Source organism: Rousettus aegyptiacus, unplaced genomic scaffold (genome assembly GCF_014176215.1).
Source record: "Rousettus aegyptiacus isolate mRouAeg1 unplaced genomic scaffold, mRouAeg1.p scaffold_m13_p_17, whole genome shotgun sequence".
NCBI lineage: Eukaryota > Metazoa > Chordata > Mammalia > Chiroptera > Pteropodidae > Rousettus > Rousettus aegyptiacus.
This window is the reverse complement of record NW_023416292.1, coordinates 2,320,896-2,345,770: the sequence shown is the minus strand read 5'-3', so window position 1 is coordinate 2,345,770 and position 24,875 is coordinate 2,320,896. Positions and strand designations below refer to the sequence as shown.

General features: G+C 47.3%; 1 protein-coding gene across 6 annotated transcripts in view; it reads left to right on the top strand.

Moving 5' to 3' along the window:
- Window positions 1-24,339, top strand: part of PIK3C2B (phosphatidylinositol-4-phosphate 3-kinase catalytic subunit type 2 beta) — a 61,648-nt gene extending 37,309 nt beyond the window's left edge. For 3 of the 6 annotated variants that reach the window (XM_016140172.2, XM_016140187.2, XM_016140175.2), the window contains exons 14-33: window positions 433-544; window positions 1,676-1,818; window positions 3,336-3,524; window positions 4,697-4,790; window positions 4,942-5,036; window positions 5,483-5,663; window positions 6,441-6,548; window positions 7,180-7,272; window positions 8,060-8,189; window positions 8,943-9,079; window positions 12,565-12,734; window positions 13,239-13,395; window positions 13,746-13,855; window positions 14,731-14,932; window positions 15,355-15,479; window positions 16,502-16,619; window positions 18,912-18,993; window positions 19,408-19,514; window positions 21,614-21,742; window positions 22,261-22,797. In XM_016140172.2, the coding sequence (XP_015995658.1) occupies window positions 433-544; window positions 1,676-1,818; window positions 3,336-3,524; window positions 4,697-4,790; window positions 4,942-5,036; window positions 5,483-5,663; window positions 6,441-6,548; window positions 7,180-7,272; window positions 8,060-8,189; window positions 8,943-9,079; window positions 12,565-12,734; window positions 13,239-13,395; window positions 13,746-13,855; window positions 14,731-14,932; window positions 15,355-15,479; window positions 16,502-16,619; window positions 18,912-18,993; window positions 19,408-19,514; window positions 21,614-21,742; window positions 22,261-22,449 (2,671 nt within the window). In that variant the 3' untranslated portion in view covers window positions 22,450-22,797. The other 3 variants (XM_016140196.2, XR_001596314.2, XM_036234410.1) reach the window with 3 other exon arrangements.
- The last annotated feature ends 536 nt before the right edge of the window (window positions 24,340-24,875 follow it).

The following is a 24,875-nucleotide window of genomic DNA, read 5'->3' as shown; positions in this document are numbered from 1 at the left end:
AGGGGACTAAGGCACGGGACTAGTGACCAGGACAATCGATGTAACCAAGAGCTACTGGGAAGCACTGGTGGCACAGGACTGTTGGAGAGAGGAACAGAAATGCAGTGCCAGGGCAACTTATCTTCTGGTCTTGTCATCAGAAGGACCTTAAAGATGATCTAGTCCAGCTTTCTACCTCAGCAAGGCGTCCCTGCCACCAGGTCATCTCGACCAGGGTGTGGTTAGCTCAGAAAGGCTTCCGGGAAGTTTGAGGGAGTGGGAGGCTTTTCTAGGACTTGGAAGAAGAAAAAGGCTATGGGCTAGGGGGAGAATGAGAGAGAGAGGATATGCATGATGGCTTCAAGGAGAAAAGGCAGATTTTTGCATGGTGGAGCAGGAGGAAAACCATATCCTTAGGGTTTGTTGGCTCACCCCACCTTCTATCCTCCTTAGCATCCTGACCCGTGGCCGAAAGCTTCTAGGCTTATGGCCAGCAACACAGGAAAACTCCAGTGCCCGCTGGAGTTCACCTAATTTCCACCAGCCGGACAGTGTCATCCTCCAGGTGAGAGCCCAGCCTCAGTCCCTGCCTCCCACCTGCCCATCAGGACCACATCAGAGTCAGCGCCAAGCTTTTCCCAATAGTTGGGCTGGGATAGAGGAGAAACTGCTGGAACTTTGGGCATGGGATAATGATGTGACTGAAGCAACTGGGTGAACGTGGTTAGACTTGGAGTGAGAGGGTGGGTTCTGTGGAATCTATGCCCCCTCTTCTGGAGGTTAACTTTGATTTCAAGGAAACTGAAAGCAGGGTCTGAGACTCTCCCCACTCATGACTCAACTCCATTCGAGTCCCTTGAATCGAACCCTCGTATTACTAAGTCTGATAAAATCTGAGCTATTCCCTGTTGGAAACCCTCCCCATAGCTGGTCACTCAGGGCTCTAGGAGGTGGACGCACTTGTGGGGAGAAGGGAAGGAGCTGGTCAGGGCCAAGGTCTGGTTACCGGTTTCTGCCTCCTGTTTCTGTGGTCAGCAGATGCTTTGGTATGGAACATGGAATATCAAAGTAGATATAGAATGAGATAGAATGAAAGCTCTAAGAGGCAGGTGTCTTTGTCATATTATTTACTACTATATGCTGTATTATTGGGCACATATTAGGGTTCAGTAAACATTTGTTGAATGAGGGAGTACAGAACTCCTTTTGAGAACTGGCTCACTCAGCTCCAATATCCTTTTTAGGAAGATGAACATCTGGAAGCATAGAGCAGGGGACCCGGGATTGCAGGCTGTAGCATTGGCGGGGTCCTCACCAACTCCTGCTATCCGGCAGCAGTGCCTTCCAGTACCATGCTGAAGGCTCCCCAACCTTGCCTTGGAGGCTTCTAGCGGCCCAGCCTGGTGACACTTCTGGCCTGGGGCCAGCCCCCTCACCTAGATGCATTTCAGACCAACCTCTTCTGTACTTGCCCATTTCCTTCCCTTATTTTGCCGGAAGTTACTGCCGGAAAGGACTTTAGAGGGCACCAAGTTTAACAGGATTATTTTATAGACAACCCTAGAGTGAGAAAGGGAGGAGAGCAGGGTGGGAGGCAGGAACGCTGGTGTGAGAGAGAAGCCGGAGACCCTAGTAGGTGGCAGCGCCCCCTCACCTGCCTGTGCTCCCTCCTTGCTTCTCTGATGCCATCCCCCAGATTGACTTCCCCACCTCAGACTTCGACATCAAGTTCACCAGCCCCCTCGGAGACAAGTTCAGCCCCTGCTATGAGTTTGGCAGCCTCCGAGAAGAAGACCAGCGCGTGCTTAAAAACATCATGCAGAAGGAGTCCCTGTACTGGTGAGGCCCATGCCGTCCCCCGTGTGTGGCTCAGGTGCCCCTCAGTCTACCACATTCTGTGTGACCTCTCTCACCCCCATCTTTAGGTCCTTGTCCTCCTGCTTTGGGAGTAGAGATGGGATGGCGTAGGCATTGCCACCTGAGCAAGAAACTGTGGAGAGAAGCCTCTGCTGAGGGCAGCCCCCAGGCCTTTTCCCATGAGCTGACACTGGGCAAAGTGGAGCCATCAGGGTCAGGAAGTTACATCTGGGATGTGGTTCCATAGTGTAGTGGTTAGCATGTCTGCTTTACACGCAGAAGGCCTCGGTTTATGCCCCAGTGGAGCCGTGGTCCATGGTCTGTGGCCGTGCCACTCTGAACAAGCCCAATTTCTGATCTCAGAAGCTAAGCAGGGTCAGGTCTGGTTATTACTTGGATGGGAGACCACCTAGGAAGTCTAGGTGCTGTAGGCATAAATAATAAAATATCTTTTTTTAAAAAAAGAACTTACATCTGGGAATGCCCGTCCCCACGCTCGGAACTTGGCCCGGACTCAGCTTGCCAAGGGGACCAGAGCTTTGCCCACACCCCAGATAAGCTGTCCATTGGGGCAGCTGGTTGCTGACTACACAACCCTACCCCTACCTCCTACCCCTTCCGCACCCACACAGAGCCTCTGCGTTTCTCTGGCCCTGTCACTTTACGAAAAGGATCAGGTGTCAAGGCAAGCTGGCAGTTTATAGAGGGGAATGAATCCAAGCTGATCTCATCCTCTGGGCTGCTTCTCTCACCAGCATTAGAGAAGGGGGTGAGGAACCTGGAGCTGTAGGAGCTGGTGGCATCTGGGATATTCTGCTGTCTGCTCTCTCTGTGTACCTCTCTGGCTCCTGCAGGACCCTGCACATGTGGGTGGGGAGAACCAAGAGAGACAGGTCTCGACTCTCTCATGTCCCACCGAGCACAGCCAGAGTAGCTGAGTGACTGCAGGCCTCCCCTGCCCCCACTCCTCTGCTGATCCCTGGCTTCATTAGCCCCTCAGCTTCCTTCTCGCATTAGACACCTGATCTCAGACAAGGCCTAATTATCTATAGGTCCTATAAAACCTCCAGCTGGCCCCAGGAAGCCCCAGGAGGCCTCTCAGCTGCCCAGACTCTGCCATGTGGGGACTCCTGCCCTCTGGTGGCTCTCCTTGGAAGTAGCGCCCTAAGGTCATACTCGGGAGGGGGAGCAAATTTGGTGATCTTGGCCCTGCCTCAGTCTGAGATGTCCTAGAATCAGCATCGAAATGATATTTGGGCCCTGGTTCCCTTCAACATTGCAATCACCTAGGCATCTTTAAAAAAATATCAATGTTGTTTCCCCAGACATCTGCCTTAATTGGTATGGGGTTTGGCCTGGGCATGAGGATTTTATAAAGCTCCTCGGGTAATGTGCAGCAAAGTTAGGGAAACACTAAGTTGGAGAATGTAGCATTCCCTTGGGGAGTAAGTACCCTACCCTCTGGCTGACTCTTCTCTCTCACTTCCCCTACCACCTAGGCTCACTGATGCTGACAAGAAGCGCCTGTGGGAGAAGCGATATTATTGCCACTCAGAGGTGAGCTCGCTCCCCCTGGTGCTTGCCAGCGCCCCCAGCTGGGAGTGGGCTTGCCTGCCCGACATCTATGCTCTCCTGAAGCAGTGGACCCCCATGAACCACCAGGATGCCCTGGGGCTCCTGCATGCCACGTGAGTTGTAACACCCACCTTTCCTGATTAAGCGTGCTTCCAGAAGCCAGGTCTTGGCACTGCCCATCAGTGTGACCTGAGCCAGCCCTGGGGAAGGTGGCAAAGTAGGCCCGGAAATTCAGGCTTTCCGCTTCTTTTTTTTCTGCTTTTTCTTTGTCTCGCTTCCCGCACAATGTTTCTGAAACATCCAACAAAATTGAAAATTTTACAGTGAACATCTATCTGCTCACCACCTGGATTCTTACTATTAGCATTTGCTCTATTTGCATATATCTTGTGTATATCCATCTATTCACCCATCAGTCCATCTTATGTTTTTATGCATTTCGATGTAAATTGTAGACAACTTAACTCTCTCCCAAATACATTAGCATAAATATTATTGACTAGAGCTCAATGTTTGTTTTTTTGTTCTGAGGCAAAATTTACATATAAGGAAATACCTCATCCTTACTGGCACTGAGTTTTGAAGAGTTCTGAAAAGTGCACACACCTGTGTAATGCAAACCTTAATCTACTTTAATAGCCCTCTCTTCCCTCTTCTCACCTCCGAAGGGTTCTTTGGGGACACAAGGCTCCCAGTCTCAGGCCCCTGGGCTGCTTTTTCCAGACACTACCCAGTATTCTAGGCTTCTTTCAGACCTTCTCAGGAATTAAAATGTACTCGATCCATGTGTCTTATCTTCAGGACTTTTGGAGGCAATGATTTTGCTCTGCTAAGCTAATTGTGCCAAGGTGTACGGGCTTATATAAAATTCCGTCACTGTTATTTGCCCAGCAAAATTTGCATTAATGGATGGTACCAAGACACAATAATGCTTTAACCCTCATGAAGGCTCTTTGATGAAGGGATTTTCTGGAGTCAAGGAAGAGATCTTTGGGAGTGGGATTGAGGACTTTGTTCCATTTTCCATAAATTATACAAGGAATGAATATGACCACCTTCCTATTCTTCCACAGTCTGAGGCCAGTTCTGACCAGGAGGCAGGGCCATTCTCGAACTTTCTATACAGAGAAGGTGCTAAGAATTTTTCTAGTGGCTTTGGCAGAGTCTGGGGGACATTGCCTTTTCTCCACGCATGCCTCCGAAGCCCAGGTGTGAGGGTGCTGGCTCACTACGATGCTGCCAAGCCTGCAGCTGGGTGAACAGGGCATTGGGCTCTGTTTTGCAGCTTCCCGGACCAGGAGGTGCGACGTATGGCCGTCCAGTGGATCGGCTCGTTGTCGGATGCCGAGCTGCTTGACTACCTGCCCCAGCTCGTGCAGGTGGGTGAGTTGGCCTGCTGGAGCTGCAATGATCCCACCTGCGAGCCCCAATGCTGGTCTGCTTTCTGCCTTTAGCATGAAGGGCAGGGATAGTGGTAGGTATAGATTATGGGCAGTCAATACTCCCTCCCCTTCCCTCTCTCTTAAACAGGCCCTGAAGTACGAGTGCTACCTAGACAGTCCCTTGGTGCGCTTCCTCCTGAAACGAGCAGTCTCTGACTTGAGAGTGACTCACTACTTCTTCTGGTAAAACTATGTGCAGAGAAGTGGGGGGAGACCCGTGTCCTTGTGACCGTTTGACTCCGAGGCATGCAGGGCGGCGAGCTGTGCTGTCTGGATTCTAGTATGCTACTGACCTACCATGCAGCTTGGGCCGGCCCCTTATGCTCAGGGGGCCTCAGTCCACCTTTATGTAGCACAGGAAGGCTCTTCCTTGGCCCTCCCACATCCACACGTGGCACAAAGAGAGCAGAAACGGATGCCAAGGGGCTTTGAGCTCTCCTTAGGGGCAGAGTGGGCACATTCTGGGATATAGGTGAACACCTCTGTATAAGCTGGCACATAGAGTCTGTTTTCCCTCCCAGATCTGGGGTGGGTTTCCCAGGGCTGGAGCTGGGTCTGAGCCTTTCCCCTCACACCCTTGCCTGTGACCCCTTGAGCTTGCTGACTCCCTACTCCCTTTGCCTTGCCAGGTTGCTGAAGGATGGCCTCAAGGACTCCCAGTTCAGCATCCGCTACCAGTACCTGCTGGCGGCCTTGTTGTGCTGCTGTGGCAAGGGGCTGAGAGAGGAGTTTAACCGCCAGTGCTGGCTTGTCAATACCCTGGCCAAACTGGCCCAGCAGGTGCGGGAGGCCGCTCCGTCTGCTCGGCAGGTGAGTGGGGACAGGCTGCCTCTACCCATTTCTAGTCCCAGGCTTCTGCAGCCAGTCATTAACTTCTTAGGCATTTTGACCAACAGGATGGCACTTGACCAGTCTCTAATTTAGGAGCTGGAAGGAGGTGACTCTCTCTAACCAATAGGCTGCAAGCTGGATATAGACCATGAATATGGTTTGTTTGGCCTGAAAAGTATTAGAATTTTTATTTAACCTTTTGCCTTAAAGGCTAAGCAGAGTTGTGTAAGTTGTTCACTGCACAAGAGCACCCAGCCAAATGGGGCAAACGAGGGCTGAAATCCAGCCAGACTTTACTATTCTGTGAGCTATGGCTCAGGCCTGTTGCCACCCAGGGCAGGCACCTTTATCTGTTTGCACAAAGGGACTACATTAGGCCAGCAATGTGGCTGGTTGCTAACATTTAATGATTGGGGGATTATAAAGTCCAGGTTGGCTTTTCTTGGCAAGAGCCTGAGCAGCCTCTCTCCCTTGACATGCCGTCTGCCCACGGTTCACTGGGGCTTCCTTGAAGCTCTTCTGTCATCACCTGGCCCCGCGAGGCGTTTGGGCTTGCTGCCTGTGCACTGTCCCGGGCTGGGCTATAGGAGGAGGGGTCTTCTTTTTTCACAGTCTCCTGGAGGTTGTCTGAACTTCCGGGGTAGGAGGTGGGGTTGTTTACATACTAGTTACTACTGGGCGCCCACCCTGGGGAGAGACCTGGTTCTGAGTTGGGCTTATGGTCCCTCACCTCACTCCTCCTCCTGTCCCTCTTAGGGGATCCTTCGCATAGGCTTGGAGGAGGTGAGACAGTTCTTTGTCCTCAATGGCTCCTGCCGTCTGCCGCTTAGCCCCAGTCTGCTGGTTAAGGGCATTGTGCCCAGGGTGAGTGACCACTGGGGTTGGGCGCTTAGAGCATGGAGGGCTCAATGGAGGCGAGGTCCTTGCTGACCTGGTTACTGGATATATGAAGAAGAAAGATACATTTGGGGCCTCTCCTCAACCCTAAACATGTAGGGGCTTTGGCCCAACAGCTGTGCAGAGTAGAGGAGCTGGGTTGGGGGCTGGATGAGTGTCTTGTGACGCTGTTGGGTTGAAGCCAGGCTGGTGAAGCTGTTGTCCGTTATTTATGAGCGCTGCCTGCGCCTGGAACCACTCCAAGTGCCTCATGCTAGTTACTGCAGTTCATCATCACGACTCTTATGAAGTCACTACTGTTGGGAGCCCCATTTAACAAGAGTAAACTGAGGTACAGATGGGACACATGACTCACCAGAAGTCACACAACTAGTCAGTTGCATGCAGAATAAACTGAAGGGGTGAGAGATTTGGTGCTGGAGTGAGGTCGTAACAAACTGAACAGGATGATGACAGTAGGGACGGAAGAAAGGAATAGGGCTCCTGAGAAATCTAGAACTTAGGAGCAGGTAGACTGCCAGCAGCTGGTAGACCGGCCGTTTTCTTTCCTGTGCACGGACCACCCTGACCCTTGTCACCACACTCTCTACTGTGGCAGGACTGTTCCTACTTCAACTCCAATGCAGTTCCCCTCAAGCTCTCCTTCCAGAATGTGGATCCACTGGGTGAGAACATCCGAGTCATCTTCAAGGTGAGGACGCTTCCTTCAAGCTTGGTGGGACAGAGGTGGTTGGAAGAAGGAGAGGAGGGAGCCCAAGGGTAACGGAAGAGCCCCAGACTAGTTCTCTTCTCACTATTCCATGCTGCCATTTTAATATATGAAAGATCATCAAGCAAAAAAAGAAATAGACAGACCCTGCCTGGTTGGGACGTGTAGGGAGTCAGCTGACAGCTCAATATACGGAAGCACTTTCTAGGAGTTAGAGCTACCCCTACAATGGAATGAATGAGGTAGTGATCTGTTTGTTCCTAGGGGTATTCAAGCAGAAGCTGAATGACTATGTGGCAGTGATGTTGAAGGGGAAATTAATATATCAGGTGCAGGTTGGACTAGTTGAACCATAAGGCCCTGTAACTGATACATCCGTGCTTCTGAGAAGTGAATAATAGTCTCAGGGTATGTAACTTAGTGGAGGAGATAAAATGCATATACAGGATTTGATTTTATACATATATATGTGTGTGTGCATTGTGTAAATTCTGAATCCAAGATATAAGCATTCAAGTTTTAAAAGGACTTGATGGTCAGGAGGGCTACAGGAAAAAGGGGAACCCGACTTCAATTCCAATGAGGATATGGGGTTGAGGAAGAGCAGGAACACCTCCTGGCCCACCTCTGATAGTTTGACCTGATGTGAACGGAGTGGGCAGGGCAGAGGTGGAGAACTGGGCAGTCCCTCCCTGTCCCTGTAGTTCGGGTCTTCCAGAGAGATCCGTGGAGGCGGTGAAGATGGTTCTGGTTCCTTTCTTCTCTCCAGTGTGGGGACGACCTTCGCCAGGACATGCTCACCCTACAGATGATTCGCATCATGAGCAAGATCTGGGTCCAGGAGGGGCTGGACATGCGCATGGTGATTTTTCGCTGCTTCTCTACTGGCAGGGGGAGAGGTCAGTGGCAGGGAGCTGGGCTGTGAGCTGGAGCGGGGTGGGGCAGGGGCATCCTTTGCTAATTGTGCTTTCACCCATTTTTAACACTAACTGTGTGCTCCAGAAACACGGAAAGGGCAAGGTGGTTTTGTTAGAAGCTGTGAAGTGTCACAGAAAAAGAAGGCAGGGGAAAGAGACTTATAAAATAAAATAGAACAACCAAATATACTACATGAACTTTGGATCTTGGATTCAACCAAACCAACTATAAAAAGATATTTTTTGAGACAATTGGGAAAAAGATAAATATGAACTAGTTTAGATGAGATTAGATTAGATGAGATTAAAGGATGATTGTTACTTTTTTAGATGTGATAATGGATTTGCTTTAAAATACTCCAGCAAGGAGGGAAAAGCAGTATTGGATTGAATAGATGAAACAAGGTTAGCAAAGTGTCGATAATTTTTTAACCTGGGCGGTGGTTTTGCGTGACTTTACGATTCATTACTTTATTCTTCTATGTATTCGAAAGTTCCCAGACTAAAAGTTAAAAACAGAAAAGGAGCAGCACCATGAATAGGAGAGACCAGAGTCACAATGTGGAATGTGAGACCTGGGGAGCGGCGTCTTTCCTACCATTACCCACTCCCCTTATTATCAGACTTTGTCCAGATGCCCTAGAGTTTAATTTACAGAGTAGCATCCAGCAAGGCACTTGTAGTCTTGTCCCGACAGCACCTTCTCTGGAGAGTGACCCAGTACGTCCCTCACAGGGATGGTGGAGATGATCCCCAACGCGGAGACCCTGCGCAAGATCCAAGTGGAGCACGGGGTGACCGGCTCCTTCAAGGACCGCCCCCTGGCAGACTGGCTGCAGAAACACAACCCTGGGGAGGATGAGTATGAGAAGGTAGGACTGGGGGTGGCGGTGGAGGCTGGGGCAGGGTGTGCCGGACTCCCGCACACTGCTGTGGTACCACGAGGCTGCACATGCTCAGAGAAGACAGCTCAGCTGTGTTGGGTGGAAATACTCTTTCCTGTTTGACTGGTGTCTCCAGATTCTAGGGGTGGATCAAATGGCTAGTAAGCTGACAGAAAATCCCCTGGTATCCAACCGGGAAACCTTCAGAGTTCCCTTAGCAGATTGAGTTTTGGAGAAAGTGGGCCAACTCTTGAGAACCTGCCTGTCTCTCTCGTAACGGTGAACCCTATTCAGTTCTCCTGGGGCCCTCTCGGGGGGTTCAGGAATTTGCAGAACAAGAGTAGTTAGAAGAGACTTTAGAGATCATTTTAATCCAACCCCTCTTTTCATATATGTGAGTTAAGATTTCACTCAGTTGTTCCTAGTTATGGAGCTTTTTTGTGGCAAGGCCATAACCGGAAGCCAGGATTAAGGTTAGATAGGAGATGGCGATGATAGAAAAGAAAGCTTACCTGTTCCTCAGGTGGAGCTTTGCTAGGTCGTAGGGCTTTAGTGGCCTGCTGTGGTTCATGGCTGCTCTATAGTTTCACGGCTCCAGTCTCTGGGTTAATTAAGTTTAGGGGAGGGAACAAGTCACAATAATCAAACTCATAAGAGACTGACTATAAGACAGAATGCTAGTTTCTATAAGTTAACTACCAAGGGGATCTAAATACTAATTTATATTGATCAATGTATTTTATCCCCAGGGGAAAACCTACATGGACAAATTATAATCAGAATTTAGTGAACATCTAACTAGATGATCTTAAATGGCCTTAAATGTTGACGGTCCTCGAGGTTTCATTGCTGACCTGCTATACTCTCTTTGCATTCTTCTCGTGCCAGCTCATCACCCCTTCTTTCTTTACTACCACTCATATGCCGATGCCTTCCCAAGTCCTTCCTTCTTCCCTCCCTCGAGGTGTACACTCTGTAGCCACCTGTTTGCTGAGTATCTTACTTCTGTTTCATGAAAACCTCAAACTCGGTATAGGCAAGACCCAGCTTTCTGTCTCTCCTCCTCTAGAAACCTGCTTTTTGTGTGTTTCCTCTGAGTAAATGTGATTCTCACTCAAGCCAGAGCTTCCCCTGCCTCACCTCTGCTATACCAAGCCCTGCTGATTCTTCTTCCCAAATAGCTCTCAAATCTGTCTTCTTCTTTCTATTTCTTTCAGCTCTTTGCTGTCAGTTCTTGAACCACTAGCATGTCCATCCATTACCATTCACTGTTTGATTTCAGAGGGTTTCTTTTATGAAGTGCAAACCTGCTTATGTTACTCCTTTGCTCTAAGTTCTTCAAAGGCTCCCTATGTCCTAACGATAAGTCCAGCACTCATAGCACTGCATGCAAAACCTTCTGTAATCCAGCCCTTCCTACCCCTGTAGTCACCTCCCCTGCACCTCCCCATCTCATGATAACTATGCTCTAGCTTAGGAGGTTACTCGCATTTCCTTAATACCTTTAGATGATGATAATTCCTTTCCTGTCGCTCAAAACCCACCCCCTATCCATTCCAAACTTCAAAGTTCTCTACCCTTGGAGAGGAATAATATAGATTCTTTCCTCCCTCCCACCCACTCTGTATACTATTTCTACTAACGTGTTTTTCAAGTATTAATCAGCTACCATGTAGAGGCACTATGCTTGGTGCTAGAATTATGATTACTCCCTGCCAATGTAAGAAAGAGTCAGAATAAATATGTGCAACAAGAATACACAAACAGAAGACTAACTCTGCATTTTAATGTGTAATGTCAAGCCTTTCAAAGCTAGCTTCTCAGCCTTGCTAGCCTTTCTGCTAGAGTAATGCTGGTAGTGTCTTATAATAATTTCTAGTAAGAAAGAACTAGAGATATTTGGCTCCTGGCCACTTATTCGGCAAAGAGAGTTCTCCATATCCTCCAAGTGAAACCCCTAAAACCAGGAGAGGTCCCCTTGTTCAGTGAGACTTGCTGCCAGTAAGCAGCTAACACCCTGTATAACTTAGGTGATGGGACTTTAGTCATTTGGCTATGGGCATACACCTATTTTATGAGTCAAAATAGGATGCATTTCAGGGAGAAAGAATATCTGTGCTAGGAAGGCAAATTGATGGAGTCGAAGGTCAAGACAGAGTTGATGCATTGTACTCCTTATTCAGTGGTTTCCTGTCATTCATATATTTCCCTTCCATAGAAATAGTCTTTCTTCCAGATAGTACATTCTGTGATTTTTTTTACAAATTTTCTATTCTTAGTTTCCTATGGATTAGTCATCTGTTTTAATTTGAATAGTACTTGGGAGGTTGCCGTGTGTAGCTAGTTTTGAAACAGACCTTGTAGAACAGACAGGAAGCTGCTGGGAGACGAGATCCCGAGACCGTGGGGGAGTGAAAAGAGGAAGCCGTGAGGAAGTGGTGGTGGCAGCGAGGCTGTGGGGCTCAGTGGGGGAGGAGTCGGTGTGAGCTGGGAGCGTCTGGAAAGGAGCGGGACTCAGGGAAAGTCCGTGAAAGATGGCGGGCAGTTGCAGAGGGAGGCAGGGAGGGCTTGCATTCTGTCTGGGAAGCTTTCCCCCATTCCCAACTTTGTACACTTCTGGTTGGCTGTGACAATTATTGCCCTCTGCGGATGAGTCTTTCTTGAGTTCTTAGGGATTCTATAAACTTCACAAAGAGGATTTAGAGGGCAAAGGGTGTCCATTTGCTAATTGCATATATTTTTACTTTCAGGAAAGACAGATAAGGGGATAGGCATTGGCCAGATTAAATAAGGAGGATCCGACCCCTTTCCCTCTCCCCTCCTGCTTTAAGCTCAGAAATATCTCTAACACATTTTGCCAACTAGAGAGGTTTGATTTTCGAGTGTAGAATATTCCTAGAAGTGTTAAGCTGCCTCAGTTTTTTGGAGTGAAGTGAGTTTAATGAGATTAGCATTTAGCTCTTACTGAGAACGCTGGGGATGGGAGTTGTGTTTGGGGCAGGGAAACAGGCAGGAGCACTCGGAGCAGAGCCAGGAAGAGACACTTCAGTGAGCTGCCTCTGTGTGTGCTGGAGTTAAGATGGTCACAAGCATCTTCGACAGAAAGTCGTGCCTGTCAGTATTCCTGTCTGTCATGGTCTCTGCAGCCTGGGCTTGTCGGTTCTGGGCTCTGGATGCGTTCATTGTCTTTCCAGCCACACTCCCCAGGAGAAAGAAAAATATAGAAGATGAATTTCAGATAAAGTGGTGGAGAAGCCTTTCATCATCTCATACTCCATAAGATATGGGAGACGTTTCTGTGTGCATCAGTGTATACGTTAGTGTGTGATGAAGGCTGAACAGGCAAATGTGAAGTGCTGTTGAAACTCAGGAGACAGAGGCCAGAGCTGGCAGAATTCACTCTGGCTGTGGCCCCTGGAGTCCTTCCAAGACAGCTTTATGTCCTCTCCCCACATCTGCCTTCCTCTTCCCAGGCTGTGGAGAACTTCATTTATTCCTGTGCTGGCTGCTGCGTGGCCACTTATGTCTTGGGCATCTGTGACCGACACAATGACAACATCATGCTGAAGACGACTGGCCACATGTTCCACATAGATTTTGGCCGCTTCCTGGGCCATGCCCAGATGTTTGGCAACATCAAGCGGTAAGTGGTCCTAAGTGGTCTCCTGAAGCCAGGATGTGTGTATAGGGCACAGGGGTCAGCAAAAATGGTTAAGAGCTAGGACACAAGCCCGTGATGGAGGGGACTGCACTTCAGAGCATGGTCCCTCAGGAAGCAGCTTTGGAGAAGAGAAAACTGATTAAGAGGTTAAGTATTTGCAGGGTCTCACAGAAGGCGGTGGGGACCGGCTTTTCTCTCCCTGCCGAGGACTGAGCAAAGGGAAATGAGCCGACACTACAGCCAAGCGAATACAACTGCATGTCTAGGAAAAAATCCTACTAGCTTCTAGTTAAGGAACCAATGAAGGATGTCTCTGGGGGATCTTTTAGAATAAAGATAGGAAAAGAAAAAGAAAAAAGTTGGAGAACCCTATCTATCCAGGTTTGCACAGGTGATGAGGGGCGAGGGAAGTCATCCCCTGATGCTCCCCAGAGTGGGCTTCCTCCTCCATGTTGACCTTCTTCCTGTATGTTCCCCTTGGCCCAGGGACCGTGCCCCCTTTGTCTTCACCTCGGACATGGCGTATGTCATCAACGGGGGTGACAAGCCTTCCAGCCGCTTCCATGATTTTGTTGACCTCTGCTGCCAAGCCTACAACCTCATTCGCAAGCACACCCACCTCTTCCTCAACCTTCTGGGCTTGGTGAGGAGTTCGCCTCTTTCTGAACCCTCCGTCTTTTCATCTGGCACCATCTGTCAGATTCCCCTGTCTTGCTTCAAAGGATTCCTGGAGCCCAACCCCTCTGAGTGCTAGATAAAGCCAGGGCCTAGATTCCCTAGATCACAGGCACAGTGGTGTCCGTGCAGGTGTCCGACTTCCTGCTTTACCCCTGCCATTCCTGCGGCCCTCCAGCCACTGCCCATAGCATCTGTCCATCACCGTCTAGAAGGGTTAGGGAGCTTATTTGCAGGAAGGCTGGCCTTATGGTGGGGAAGAAGCAAGAATTCCTGGTTGTTACAGGCTCCCTCTCTCCTCCCTTGCTCTCTTCCTAGATGTTGTCCTGTGGGATCCCTGAGCTCTCAGATCTGGAGGACCTCAAATATGTGTATGATGCCCTGAGGCCTCAGGACACAGAGGCCAATGCCACTACTTACTTTACTAGGTAACATCCTGCACACACTGTGCTGCCCACACAGTAATTTCCAGGCTGCCTGCTTGGGAGGAATGGGGCTAGGGAATCGGGAAGGGCTTAGCTCAGGTCACAGAGCCGAGAGTTGGCAACATGGGCCCGCTGTCCCGCTTTGCCTCTGACTTAGGTAAATCACCTCGCCTCTGTCAGATTCAGTTTCACATGTGTGCTTTGGTTCCAGTCTTTGTTTACAGAGGTGTTGCAGTCTGTTTTAACTTGCATTCTCACCAGGTCTTGGTCAAAGACTTTGTTTATGGGGCGAATACAGATTTGTTGTAGTTTTTAGCTCTGGATCAGAACCTTCCTTCCATGGTTCCACTTCCCCATATTTGACGACGATTTTAGGCACATTGTGTATGAAAGCAGGGAGGTATCTATGTAGTAATATCTGCAGCTGATATCTCCATTTTATTATGTACTCTTTTTGGAACTTAGCACACTAAATTTTTTCTGTTGGTCTATCACAGAGCCTTTCCTTTTGAACTGAAATTTCTAGATTGAATAGTGCTTGGTGAGGTTCCATGATACTGAACCTTGAAATTCAGTTCAACAACAATATGCAGGTATTTATATGGTGACCATAGGTAGAATCCCTAATTCCTTCATACCTTGACTTAACTGTCTTTGGCTTAGATGGGCAGCAAGGAGAGATGAGACCCCCAGCTTCACATGAATAAATTGCAAGTAGAGAAGTGGGTGCTGGTCATATGCTCTGGGGATATTATACAGCGAAAATGATTTGAGCTGAGCTAAGTGTTAGTCTCAGGTGTCAGAGATAACTCTGTTCAGGCAGTGGGGACTTGTGTCCATGGTGACATCCTTCTCTTCCCATCCTCTTGCACCAACAGGTTGATTGAGTCCAGCCTGGGCAGTGTAGCCACAAAGCTTAATTTTTTCATCCATAACCTGGCTCAGATGAAGTTCACGGGCTCAGATGACCGTCTGACCCTTTCCTTTGCCCCCCGCACACATACGCTCCAGCGCTCTGGCCGCCTCAGTGATGTCTTTCTCTGCCGCCAGGAGAAGGTCTTCCACCCCAACAAGGGCTATGTAAGCGTTGTCTCCAGTGGACCCTCTCGCTCCCCAGTGCCCCCAGCTTCCTGGGTTCAGTTTCTTCACATCCACACAGCGGGGCTGGAGTGGGCTGGCATCCCGTGCTCGGAGCAGTCACAGACCATTTCCCTCTCCCTTGCCCAAGTGGCCTGCCTGGAATCAGGGAGCCGAATGGGATGGTTATGCCCTCTGAGTCAGGGTCTTGTGAAACATGTGCAGGAAATCTTTGCCTTTAGATTCCTGCATACGTACATACACATATCATCTGCATCTCCATTGGAGATAATTTTGCCCTCTTCCTTCTGGAAAGTGTATCTCTGCCCCCTTCCCCCAACCCCCCACACCCTTCAATTTCTTTACCTACCCACTTCATTGGCGGAGGGCGTGGCGGGTGTTCTCTAAGACTTGAACTTTTGCAGATTTATGTGGTAAAGGTGATGCGAGAGAATGCTCATGAGGCCACTTATATTCAGCGGACGTTTGAGGAATTCCAGGAGTTACACACTAAGCTGCGGCTGCTCTTCCCTTCTTCCCTCTTGCCCAGGTAGCTGCCCCCATTACCCTCTGCTAGAAGGATACTGGAGAGGGAGAATGGGTAAGGGCTGGGCAGGACCACAGGAGTGAGAAGCTGTTTTTTTAACGATCAACAGTAGGTGCTTGGTTTTCTCCACCTGGTAAAGAGTTTGATAACAAGTGCTCCTCCTGCTGGCCAAGCTCTCCTGATGGTCTCAAGAGGTTTAACTCTGGCCTTGAAAATAACCTGGGGCCCACCTGCCAGAAGGAGAGCAAACTGGGTCTAAAGGCAGAGGATTTACTAAATCTGAAGATGTTTCAAAGTTTCTAACTTTTTAAACAGTAGAAGTATTTTTCAAATAGATAAACAAAAGGCAGTATATACATACAATGGAATATCCAGCCTTAAAAAGGAAGGATATCGTCACATGCTACAACATGGATGAACCGTGAGGACATTATGCTCAGTGAAATGTGAAATAAGCCAGTCACAAAAAGATAAATACTGTATATTCCTCTTATGTTAAGTACTTAGAGCATAAAAGTCATACAGACAAAAAGTAGAATGGTGGTTTCCAGGGGTGGGGAAGGGGGAAATGAGTTGTTTAATGTGTAGACTTTGTTTTGTAAGAAAAGGGTTCTGGAGACAGTAGTGATGGTTTCACAACAGTGTGAATGTTCTTAATGCCACTGAACTGTATTAAAAATGGTTAAGATGGTAAATTTTGTTAAGTGTATTTCACAAATTTTTTTAAAATGATTTTTCAAATGATTTTTACCTTAATAGGGAAAACTGAGGGCTCCAAAGCCCCTGAGGCACTTCTGGGGACCCATAGGACTCTCCCCAACAGTTTGGTTTCCTTGTCTGGGGTCCTTGGCATTAATGCAGGAGCCGCAGGAGGAATGGAGCGGGTGGGTGGAGGGTCCCTGGGAAGGGAGGCTGGTGAGAAACGTGGGTCAAGTGACTGAAAACGCAAATGAAATATGACAAAAACCTGTTGCCTCTTAACCTTCTTTACCCATCTTTTCCCCATTGCCCACCTGCTACCCTAGCTTCCCCAGTCGCTTTGTGATCGGCCGCCCCAGGGGAGAGGCGGGCGCCGAGCGAAGGCGGGAGGAGTTAAACCGCTACATCTGGCACTTGATCCACGCCACCCCGGAGGTGGCCGAGGTGGGTGGGCTGTGCCCTGGTGCTGGCTGTTCCAGGCACCAGTGTGTGGGATGCTGCAGAAGGTGGGATCTTGCTGGCACTCATGGAGGGCATTGCCCTCTTCTAAATCTGACTGCTGGAGGGTGGGGTGGGGACAGGGGTCGTGGCTCATCCTCTGGGGTCAGGCAGAAACCCAATGAAACGGATGCAGCTGGGCACAAACATAGGTGTTGGATGCGATTCCAGTGGGCCTGGGGAGACCAGACCGTGAGGAAGGAATGGGTTTCTTAGGAAAAGGAACGTTTTGAGCAAGTTGAGTGTATTTATCTGCTACCAGACCGAACTGGGTCCAAGTGCCCAGTAGTTGCCAGCCAAAAGTCAACTCCGAAATGATTTTGAAAAGCCAGCCAGCAAGGACACACCAGGGATCGTTCCCAGAGCATTGTGTTCTCAAACAAAGCATCTCATCCATCTTTATTAGGGAAAATCATGATAGACATCATCATTACATGTATAGGAAGTTGTAATGTGTGCGCAGTCAGGAAACCTGGGTATATGTACATCGCGGGTTCAAAAATGGCGGAAAATCTCCGCACCCAGGTGGAGATATTAGCATTATAATGAGAGTATAATGAGGAAAGTTCGTGAGGTCACTGGAGGGTCCTTCTGGCTGCTCCAGCTGGTCTCAGGTGGTTTTAGCTGATTCACCCCCATAGTCCTTCAAAACATCCTAGGCTTGTTCCTGCAAAAACAGTTCTAGCAATCCGCAGTGTCAGGGGTTGCCATAGATATGGGTAAACTTCTAAGTCTTGGTCTTTCTGTGAAACTCATCAAATTACAAGATAACATTACACAGATCTTATAAATTTTAGAATGATCTAAGTGAGGTTACAGGTTAATGGAGGCAAAATTATAAACTCTAAATAAGGGTTAATCTATGCTATGTTACCTGCTAGGCTACCTGTGTAGGTTGGGTTACAGATCCACTATTAATGACTAAGAATTCAAGTAAATTCATGAATCCGGGAGCATCCCATCTAAATAGAGAGGTGTTTTGAATTGTACAGAATTGAAAATTTTTCTAGGCAGAAACTGGGTAGGATAAAGTTATTAGAAAAGGAAAAGAATGGATTGTTTCAGGTAAAGGTACCTTCTTGGAAAGGGCTGCCGGGGTCTTGGCAGGTTTCCTAACTAGTTAGTGTTGCTCAGGAAATTTCATACTGATTGGTTTAAGGTCAAGTTCCTGGGAGGGGCTGAAAACGCAATTGAGTCTTAGTGTGTTGTCCTCGGATCTGCTGTTTCTTTTTCTTATTACCACCTAGTTTTTGTTTTTGTTTTTTTAAATAAATAATATTACAATTTGGTATTATAGTGGGTATAAAAACAAATATAATAATCAGGAGTCCCATCACCCTAATAAATCATCCAGCCCCGTTTCCATCTTTCCTTTCTATTTCTCCATATGCAAATGTGACTTACAGTTTTATAGTAGTCATAGCTTACATATAATTCTATATCTTGTTTTTTTCCACTTAGCATTTATAGTAAGCATTAACTTTAAATATCTGTGCCAAATTAAAACATCGACTTGCAATACCATAATCTCCATAACCATTTGCTTCTTAAAAGATATTTAGATTATGCTCTTTTGTCCCCCCCTCCCCCACTATTAATACTAGAATAGGTGTTTTCACACATTTTAGTTTTTGTTCTGTTTTCCCTAGTTATTTAGGAAACATTCTCCAGAGTAGGATTCATGGTCTTCGTCCAAGGCTGGCTCAGGCATTTCTGTCCTTGAGGAGGGTGTGTGTGTCCATAAGGGAGGGAGTAGTAAGAAAGAACTGACTGCTTTTGAACTGAAGTGACCAGTTTTATTTGTTTTTTTCTTTTAAAATTTTTCATTATAAAAACTTTCAAACATACAAAAAAGTAGAGTAACAGTATCAGTGCCTATATATATCCGTTGCCTAAATATTTTGACATTATTTGCTTCATCTATTTTTGTGTGAAGTATTTTAAAGTAAATTACAAATATGACATTCTACTCCTAGATACCCACTATGCATCCCTAAAATGTAAGGAAATATTCTTACGTAACTACAGTGTCATTATATCATCCAATACATAGCCCATATTCAAAATTTCTTTCTCATCACCCAAATTCTTTTTACAGTTGGTTTGTTTAAACCATAATCCAAATAAAGACATTTGGTTGTTATATTTCATAAGTCTTTTAATCTGGAACAGTCCCTTTCCTTTTCTTTTTGGGCCATTGTCATTGAAAAATGACCTTGTTTTCTGATTCTATTCCAGTGCGATTTGGTGTATACCTTCTTCCACCCCCTGCCTCGGGATGAGAAGGCTGTGGGCACCAGCCCAGCTCCCAAGTCCTCAGGTACAGTGCCTTCTCTGTGACGTTTCTTCCAACTCCTGAACCATTCCCGAGGGTAATTGCTGCTGCCCCTATCTCTTCCCAGAAAAGAGAACTGGGAACTTTTCTTGACTTGTCTTTCCTTACTGGCTAGAAAATCTGGTTTCCCACGCAAGCTGTGGGGTCCATAGCTCTTTGCACAGATTCTCCAGGGACTCAATATTCAGTTGGTGATTACGCAAATTGGATAGACCCATCCCATCCCCACTTAAATCATGTTCACAGATGCCCTTGGGCAGATTCCTCAGTGGGTATCAGGAACCCAACATGGAGATGTTGTTGGGGGAGGGAGAAGTCAGATGAAACAAACATCTGCCTAATACCAGATGGGGATAGGGCTGGCTTCATGACCCTACTTGGTTTCCTTTGTCCCTACAGATGGCTTATGGGCCCGGCCCATCGGGAAGGTGGGAGGGGAGGTGAAGCTGTCCATCTCCTACAAAAACAATAAGCTCTTCATCATGGTGATGCATATTCGGGGTTTGGTAAGTGCCTGAACAGTCCTCATTTGGTTCTTCATCTTCTGCTACTTTTCTAACTGGCCTGACCTTCTCTGCTCTGCTCTCATGAGAGTAACCACAGGGTTCCTGAGTACCCACCAGGGGGCCTACTAGTATGCCAGGCCTAGGGTTTGACACAATACTAGTCACAGCTTCTAATAACCTGTGCTCTTTGGCAAGTAGTCTAATTACTCTGAGCCTCATTAAAATGAAGATAATGTTAGCATTATTAACCTCACAGACTTGTTACGGGCATTAAATGAGATAATATATGTAGAGCATTTACTATAGTTCCTGGTATTAATATTATGGTTATTATGGTAATTAATGTAAGGGAGACGCCTGGAGGTCTTTATTACTTTGTTATAGAGATAAGGCAGCCACGTGACATCCTTCGAGCATAATCAAGGCAGTATATAGTTAGTAAAAGTTTTGATATGGTTCTAAGGACATTGCGAGTGGAAGTGGAAAGGAACTTTTATTGAATACCTGCAATGTGGTGGACTTTTTTGGTTAGGGCTTTGGTATGTGGCAGAATAAGCATGAGCTCTGGAATCAGAAACCTGGGTTGCAGTCTTAGAACATCATTCATTCATTCATTCATTCATTCAATATTCATCAGGTGCCCATTATGAGCCAGGCACTGCTGCATTAGCTCTGGGTACAGGATACACAAAACAAAATTCTTGCCCTCAGGGAGCTTACCTTCCCATAGGAAGAGACAGATAGACAAATATATGGCAGATGCTCTAGCGAGAAATAAAGCAGAGAAGGAGTACAGGGGTGGAATGTGGGTGGTGGCAGTTTTGCATAGAGTGCTCAGGCAAGCCCTCGTTGATGAGGAGGTATCTGAGCAAAGATGGAAGGAAGTGAGGGCGATCTATTCCAAGCAGAGGAAGTAAAGCTCAAAAGCCGGGGGGTCTGCTCGGGATGCATGGGGCACCACTGCAAGGGGCCTTGTGGCTGAAGCCTTTGAAATGAAGGGGGGAGGAGGGGGTGATGAGGTTGGAGAGAACACAACGGACTAGAGCCTGGGTCCCACTGTCAGGACCAGCTTTTACCCTGAGTGAGATGGGAACCATTGAAGGGTTTTCGAGCAGAGGCATGTAAACCAAAATTAATATTAGACTGTAATAAAGATTTTTAAAGCATTTATTTGAGCAAAAAGAGCTGCCGCTTGGGAGAGATAGATTCAAGTAGCAATCTAAATTGTGTTCCACCAAGACTAAGGGAAGCTATCTTTTAGAGTAAGTTTTTGCCCAAGTTCCAAAGTTTATGCAAATGAGATTTTCAAATTGTTCAGTTCTGATTGGTCCTTATGGAGCAGTTCTGACTGAGCAGGGCAGGTTTTATTCTGCTCATCAAAAAGACAAACCAAGAACTTTTGTAATAGTTGACTCAGCCTGCATAAACGAGCAGGGCATAGTACGGGAAGCTGAAAGTTCATTCTGAGGTTCTTTCCAGGGTACAGAGTACATGAGCAGCCTCTGTCAGCAAATGGCCATTAGGCTCTTACTAATCAAAATTTCAGCCTCTGTTGACCATGAGGAGTCCATCTCAGCAGATAAGTTCCTTCTTGAGGTTCACATCAAGTGAATCTTCTTGAGGTCCACCGGCATAAGATTTAATTGAAGATTTAAAAGGATTAGGCTGGGTGGATCACTAATTGGCTGACCTTGAGCAAGCAACTTAATCTCTCTCACTCATTTCTCCATCTCTTAGGGGGTTACCTGGATCGAATAACAAAATAGACAAAGACACTGGGTAAGGCAGAGGGATAGCTGGGGACATGATAGTTCATTCAAAACAGGCCAAGTGTGGCATGCCCTGAGCATTTGTATAAAAAGTATAAACTGGATGTAATAGGCAATCTGATTGATTTTTTAGGACACCTAACATCATGGTAGATATTTCTATCAGAATGGAGTGATCTGGGAAGCAGTCAAATCAATTGTTATACATTACAAAAAACCAAGTGTGGGAGAGATGAGAGTCTGGATCAAGGGAGTGGTGATCACAGGAATGGTGATGAAGAGACAGATGTAAGAATTTTCATCTTTTTTTGGTTTTTATTGTTTTTGTAGCAACTGCTCCAGGATGGGAATGATCCTGACCCCTATGTGAAGATTTACCTCCTTCCTGACCCTCAGAAAACCACTAAGAAGAAAACCAAAGTGGCCCGGAAAACCTGCAACCCCACCTACAATGAGATGGTATGTGGGGAAGGTCCCGGGGTAGGGCAGGGGTTTGTAACTAAAGTTGTATTGGAATGTGGCCATTCCTGTTTGTTTAAGTGTCATGTGTAGCTCCCCTCATGTTGTTGTGCAGGATGGAGAAGTTGTGACATAGACTAGACTAGATGGCCTGGAAAGCCATGCTTCCTTCCTGGCCCTTTACATGGAAAGTTTGTCCACCCTCAGGATTGGGGTTCCATAGCTGGGGTGTGGCCTGGGCCCTGTCCTGTGGGAAGGAGGAGCCTCCTAACTCTTTGCTGCTCATGAGCAGTAGATTCATTATGTCTAGAACTCTGAGCAAAGACCAGAATTCTTTAACACTTCCCTTGGAGTCTGTGTGCCTTCTGTATTTCCTTGGACTCTGGTTAGGGAGATACAGTGGCCTCAGCCTCAGCAGACCAAGCCACTACAGACTTAAGCATTTCCCTTTTCCATGTTCCCTCTGGATTCTCCAAGTTTTCTCACTACTTCCCTCTTCCCAATCTCTGCATTTGCAGCTGGTGTATGATGGGATCCCCAAGGGAGACCTGCAGCAGCGAGAGCTGCAGCTGAGTGTGCTGAGTGAGCAAGGATTCTGGGAGAACGTTCTCCTCGGGGAGGTGCACATCCGCCTGCGGGAGCTAGACCTGGCCCAGGAGAAGACCGGCTGGTTTGCACTGGGATCTCGAAGTCATGAGACCTCATGAGCCCAGCAGAGCCCCGGCCGAGGACCCCAGCCTGGTGTTGGAGCCAGGGTGAGAGGACTCTCCCTGCTCAACTGTTCTTTCCCTGTGAAAGAACAGGGCCCTTGGCAGGCCTCCCCGCTGTCCAGGTGGATTGAGCCTCCATAATAGGAGGCCAGACGAGTAAGAGGCTCTCTGTCATCCTCTCCTCTGCAGACTGAATTTTGGGTTAGTTGTGATGAGCAGCCGCTGGAGGCTGTGAGGTTGCAGCAAAGTTTTAAGTTTACCTTGTGTCAAGGGAGCAATGCCTGGTTTGGGGTGTGTAGGGTGGGCTGTATGAAGTAGCATTTTGAGGGAGGGCGGGTGGATATCTTTATTTTTATTTTTAAAAAATGAAATAGTAATGTTGTCCTAACTGGACAGGAAGCCTGTGAGAAGGGACTTACATATGCCTTAGAAGGCAAAGAGGGAAGACTATTTGGACTTGTATGATTAAGGTTCTTATTGGACTTTCCCCTAGGTTTGTGTTTGTTTGTTTTTTGTTTTTGTTTTTCTTTCTATAGGAATTAATTTGGGAAGGGGCCCAGTGGGTCCTCAGTTAGAGCCCCACCCCTCCCCAAGGTCAGATTGGGGAGGGATGGGAAGGGCTGCGTGTGCTGGACTGAGGCCTATGCTACTGGGCCTTTCTGATTTTGCCTCCAAAGGAGAGCGATATGATACCTGTGTGTGTAAGGAAGGGCCTTCTGTATGGGGATCTGCAAAGGACCTGTGTTCAGGGACCCCTGCTCTTTCGGAGGGAGTTTTTCCTCTCATCTTCCCCTGCTTTGCTAGGACTCGCCCTGAATACTGCTTTTTACCCCTCCATCCTCGTGCCCTTCTGGGGGCTGTCTGGTCCCTGTGAGTACGCTGGGGGTGCTCCCCCATAGGTGTCTCCCTTCATTTTTCTATGGTGGGATGAAATGCTGCCTTGGCCCTTAGATTTCTTTTCACCTGAGGGCATCTGGGCCCTGGGAAGGGGCCTCTAGGCTGCGCCTGCCAACGTGGCCACCTGCTGGGTAATCCTAGGAAGCTTTTCCCATCACCTGCCACTCTTCCTGTGCTGCTTCTCTCTCAAACTCCATTTCTGTTACATTTTAAATAAGAATTTCCCTCATTCGATGGGGCCATAAACCTATTTAGTCTGGAGCCAAAGGGATGCCCTAACTGAAGGAAAGGGGTATGGGATCCTGTTAAAACCTGTTTTTTTTTTTTTCCCCCTAGTGGTTTTCTTTGGATTGAGAAGGCTGGATTGGAGTAGTGATGGATTCCCCTGGGCTGAGCTAGGAGGGAGAGATTGGGTCTCATCTCTTAATAGTCTTCATTCTCCACCTCATGGATTCGAAATCATTCTTGCGCTTTACTCCAAAGGGTTGTCTTCTTTGAAAAAAGAGGGAGAGACTTGGAGTCCGATATTAACATTTTAAAGCAGAATCAGCTGGATGCGCCTTGTGATGGGGGGACAGAATTAATGGGGGATCCTCTGTGAACTGTCCCCTCCTCAGCTCCCTCCCCAGCTCCAAAGATCAGAAAGTCCTCCTTTTACTGACTCATTCCATAACTGGAGAAAGAAGCTCCATTCATTGAAGCCACAGGGCAGCAAGGAAGTTCAAACTTTAAAATTAAAAATCCCAAGGATAAAGCTGGCTGCTGTGGGGAGGGGTCAGGGGAATAAGGGAACAGGGGTGGACTTCTCCAGATGAATGGACCATAGATGCGTTACTGGCTTTCTGCCTGTAGCTCATTTTATTTTGACCTTCAATGCCCCTTAAAGATTTAAAGAGGTCTGTGTACTGTATCCACTTCCCAGATGTCCTTGTATCTCCTACTTTCTCTGGAATTGTATTTTCTAATAAACAACATTTGAGAAAAACGAAACTATTTTCAAAATTGGTTGATGTTTAAATGTTTAAACGAAAACATCTGGTTTACAAGAGGAAAATAATAGTTGTTTACAGATCATAACTTATATGCACTGGTGTATTGCATTAGGTGTTTTACATTTGTCAGCTAAATCTAGTCTTGCAGCAACTTAATACAACAGGTGAGTAGTATTATCCCCATTTTACAGATGAAGAAACTGAAGCTCAGAGAGATTAAATAATTTGCCTAAGGATACAGCCAATGAACCTTGGATCTGTAATTTTAACACAAGTATTTATTTATTCATTCATTTGTTTATTCATTCATTCATTTAATGGTGACATTGGTTAATGAAATCCAGTGTTTCAGCTGTACATTTTAACAGTAAATACACACACACACTGTGTGTTCACTTTCCATAGTTAGATTTCTTTTTGTCACCACATATTTGACCCCCTTTACCCCGTCTACCTCCACCATCCTCCCCCCTCCCCTCTGGTAACCACTAGTCTATAGTCCATGTCTATGCATCTCTGTCTGTCCTGTTCATT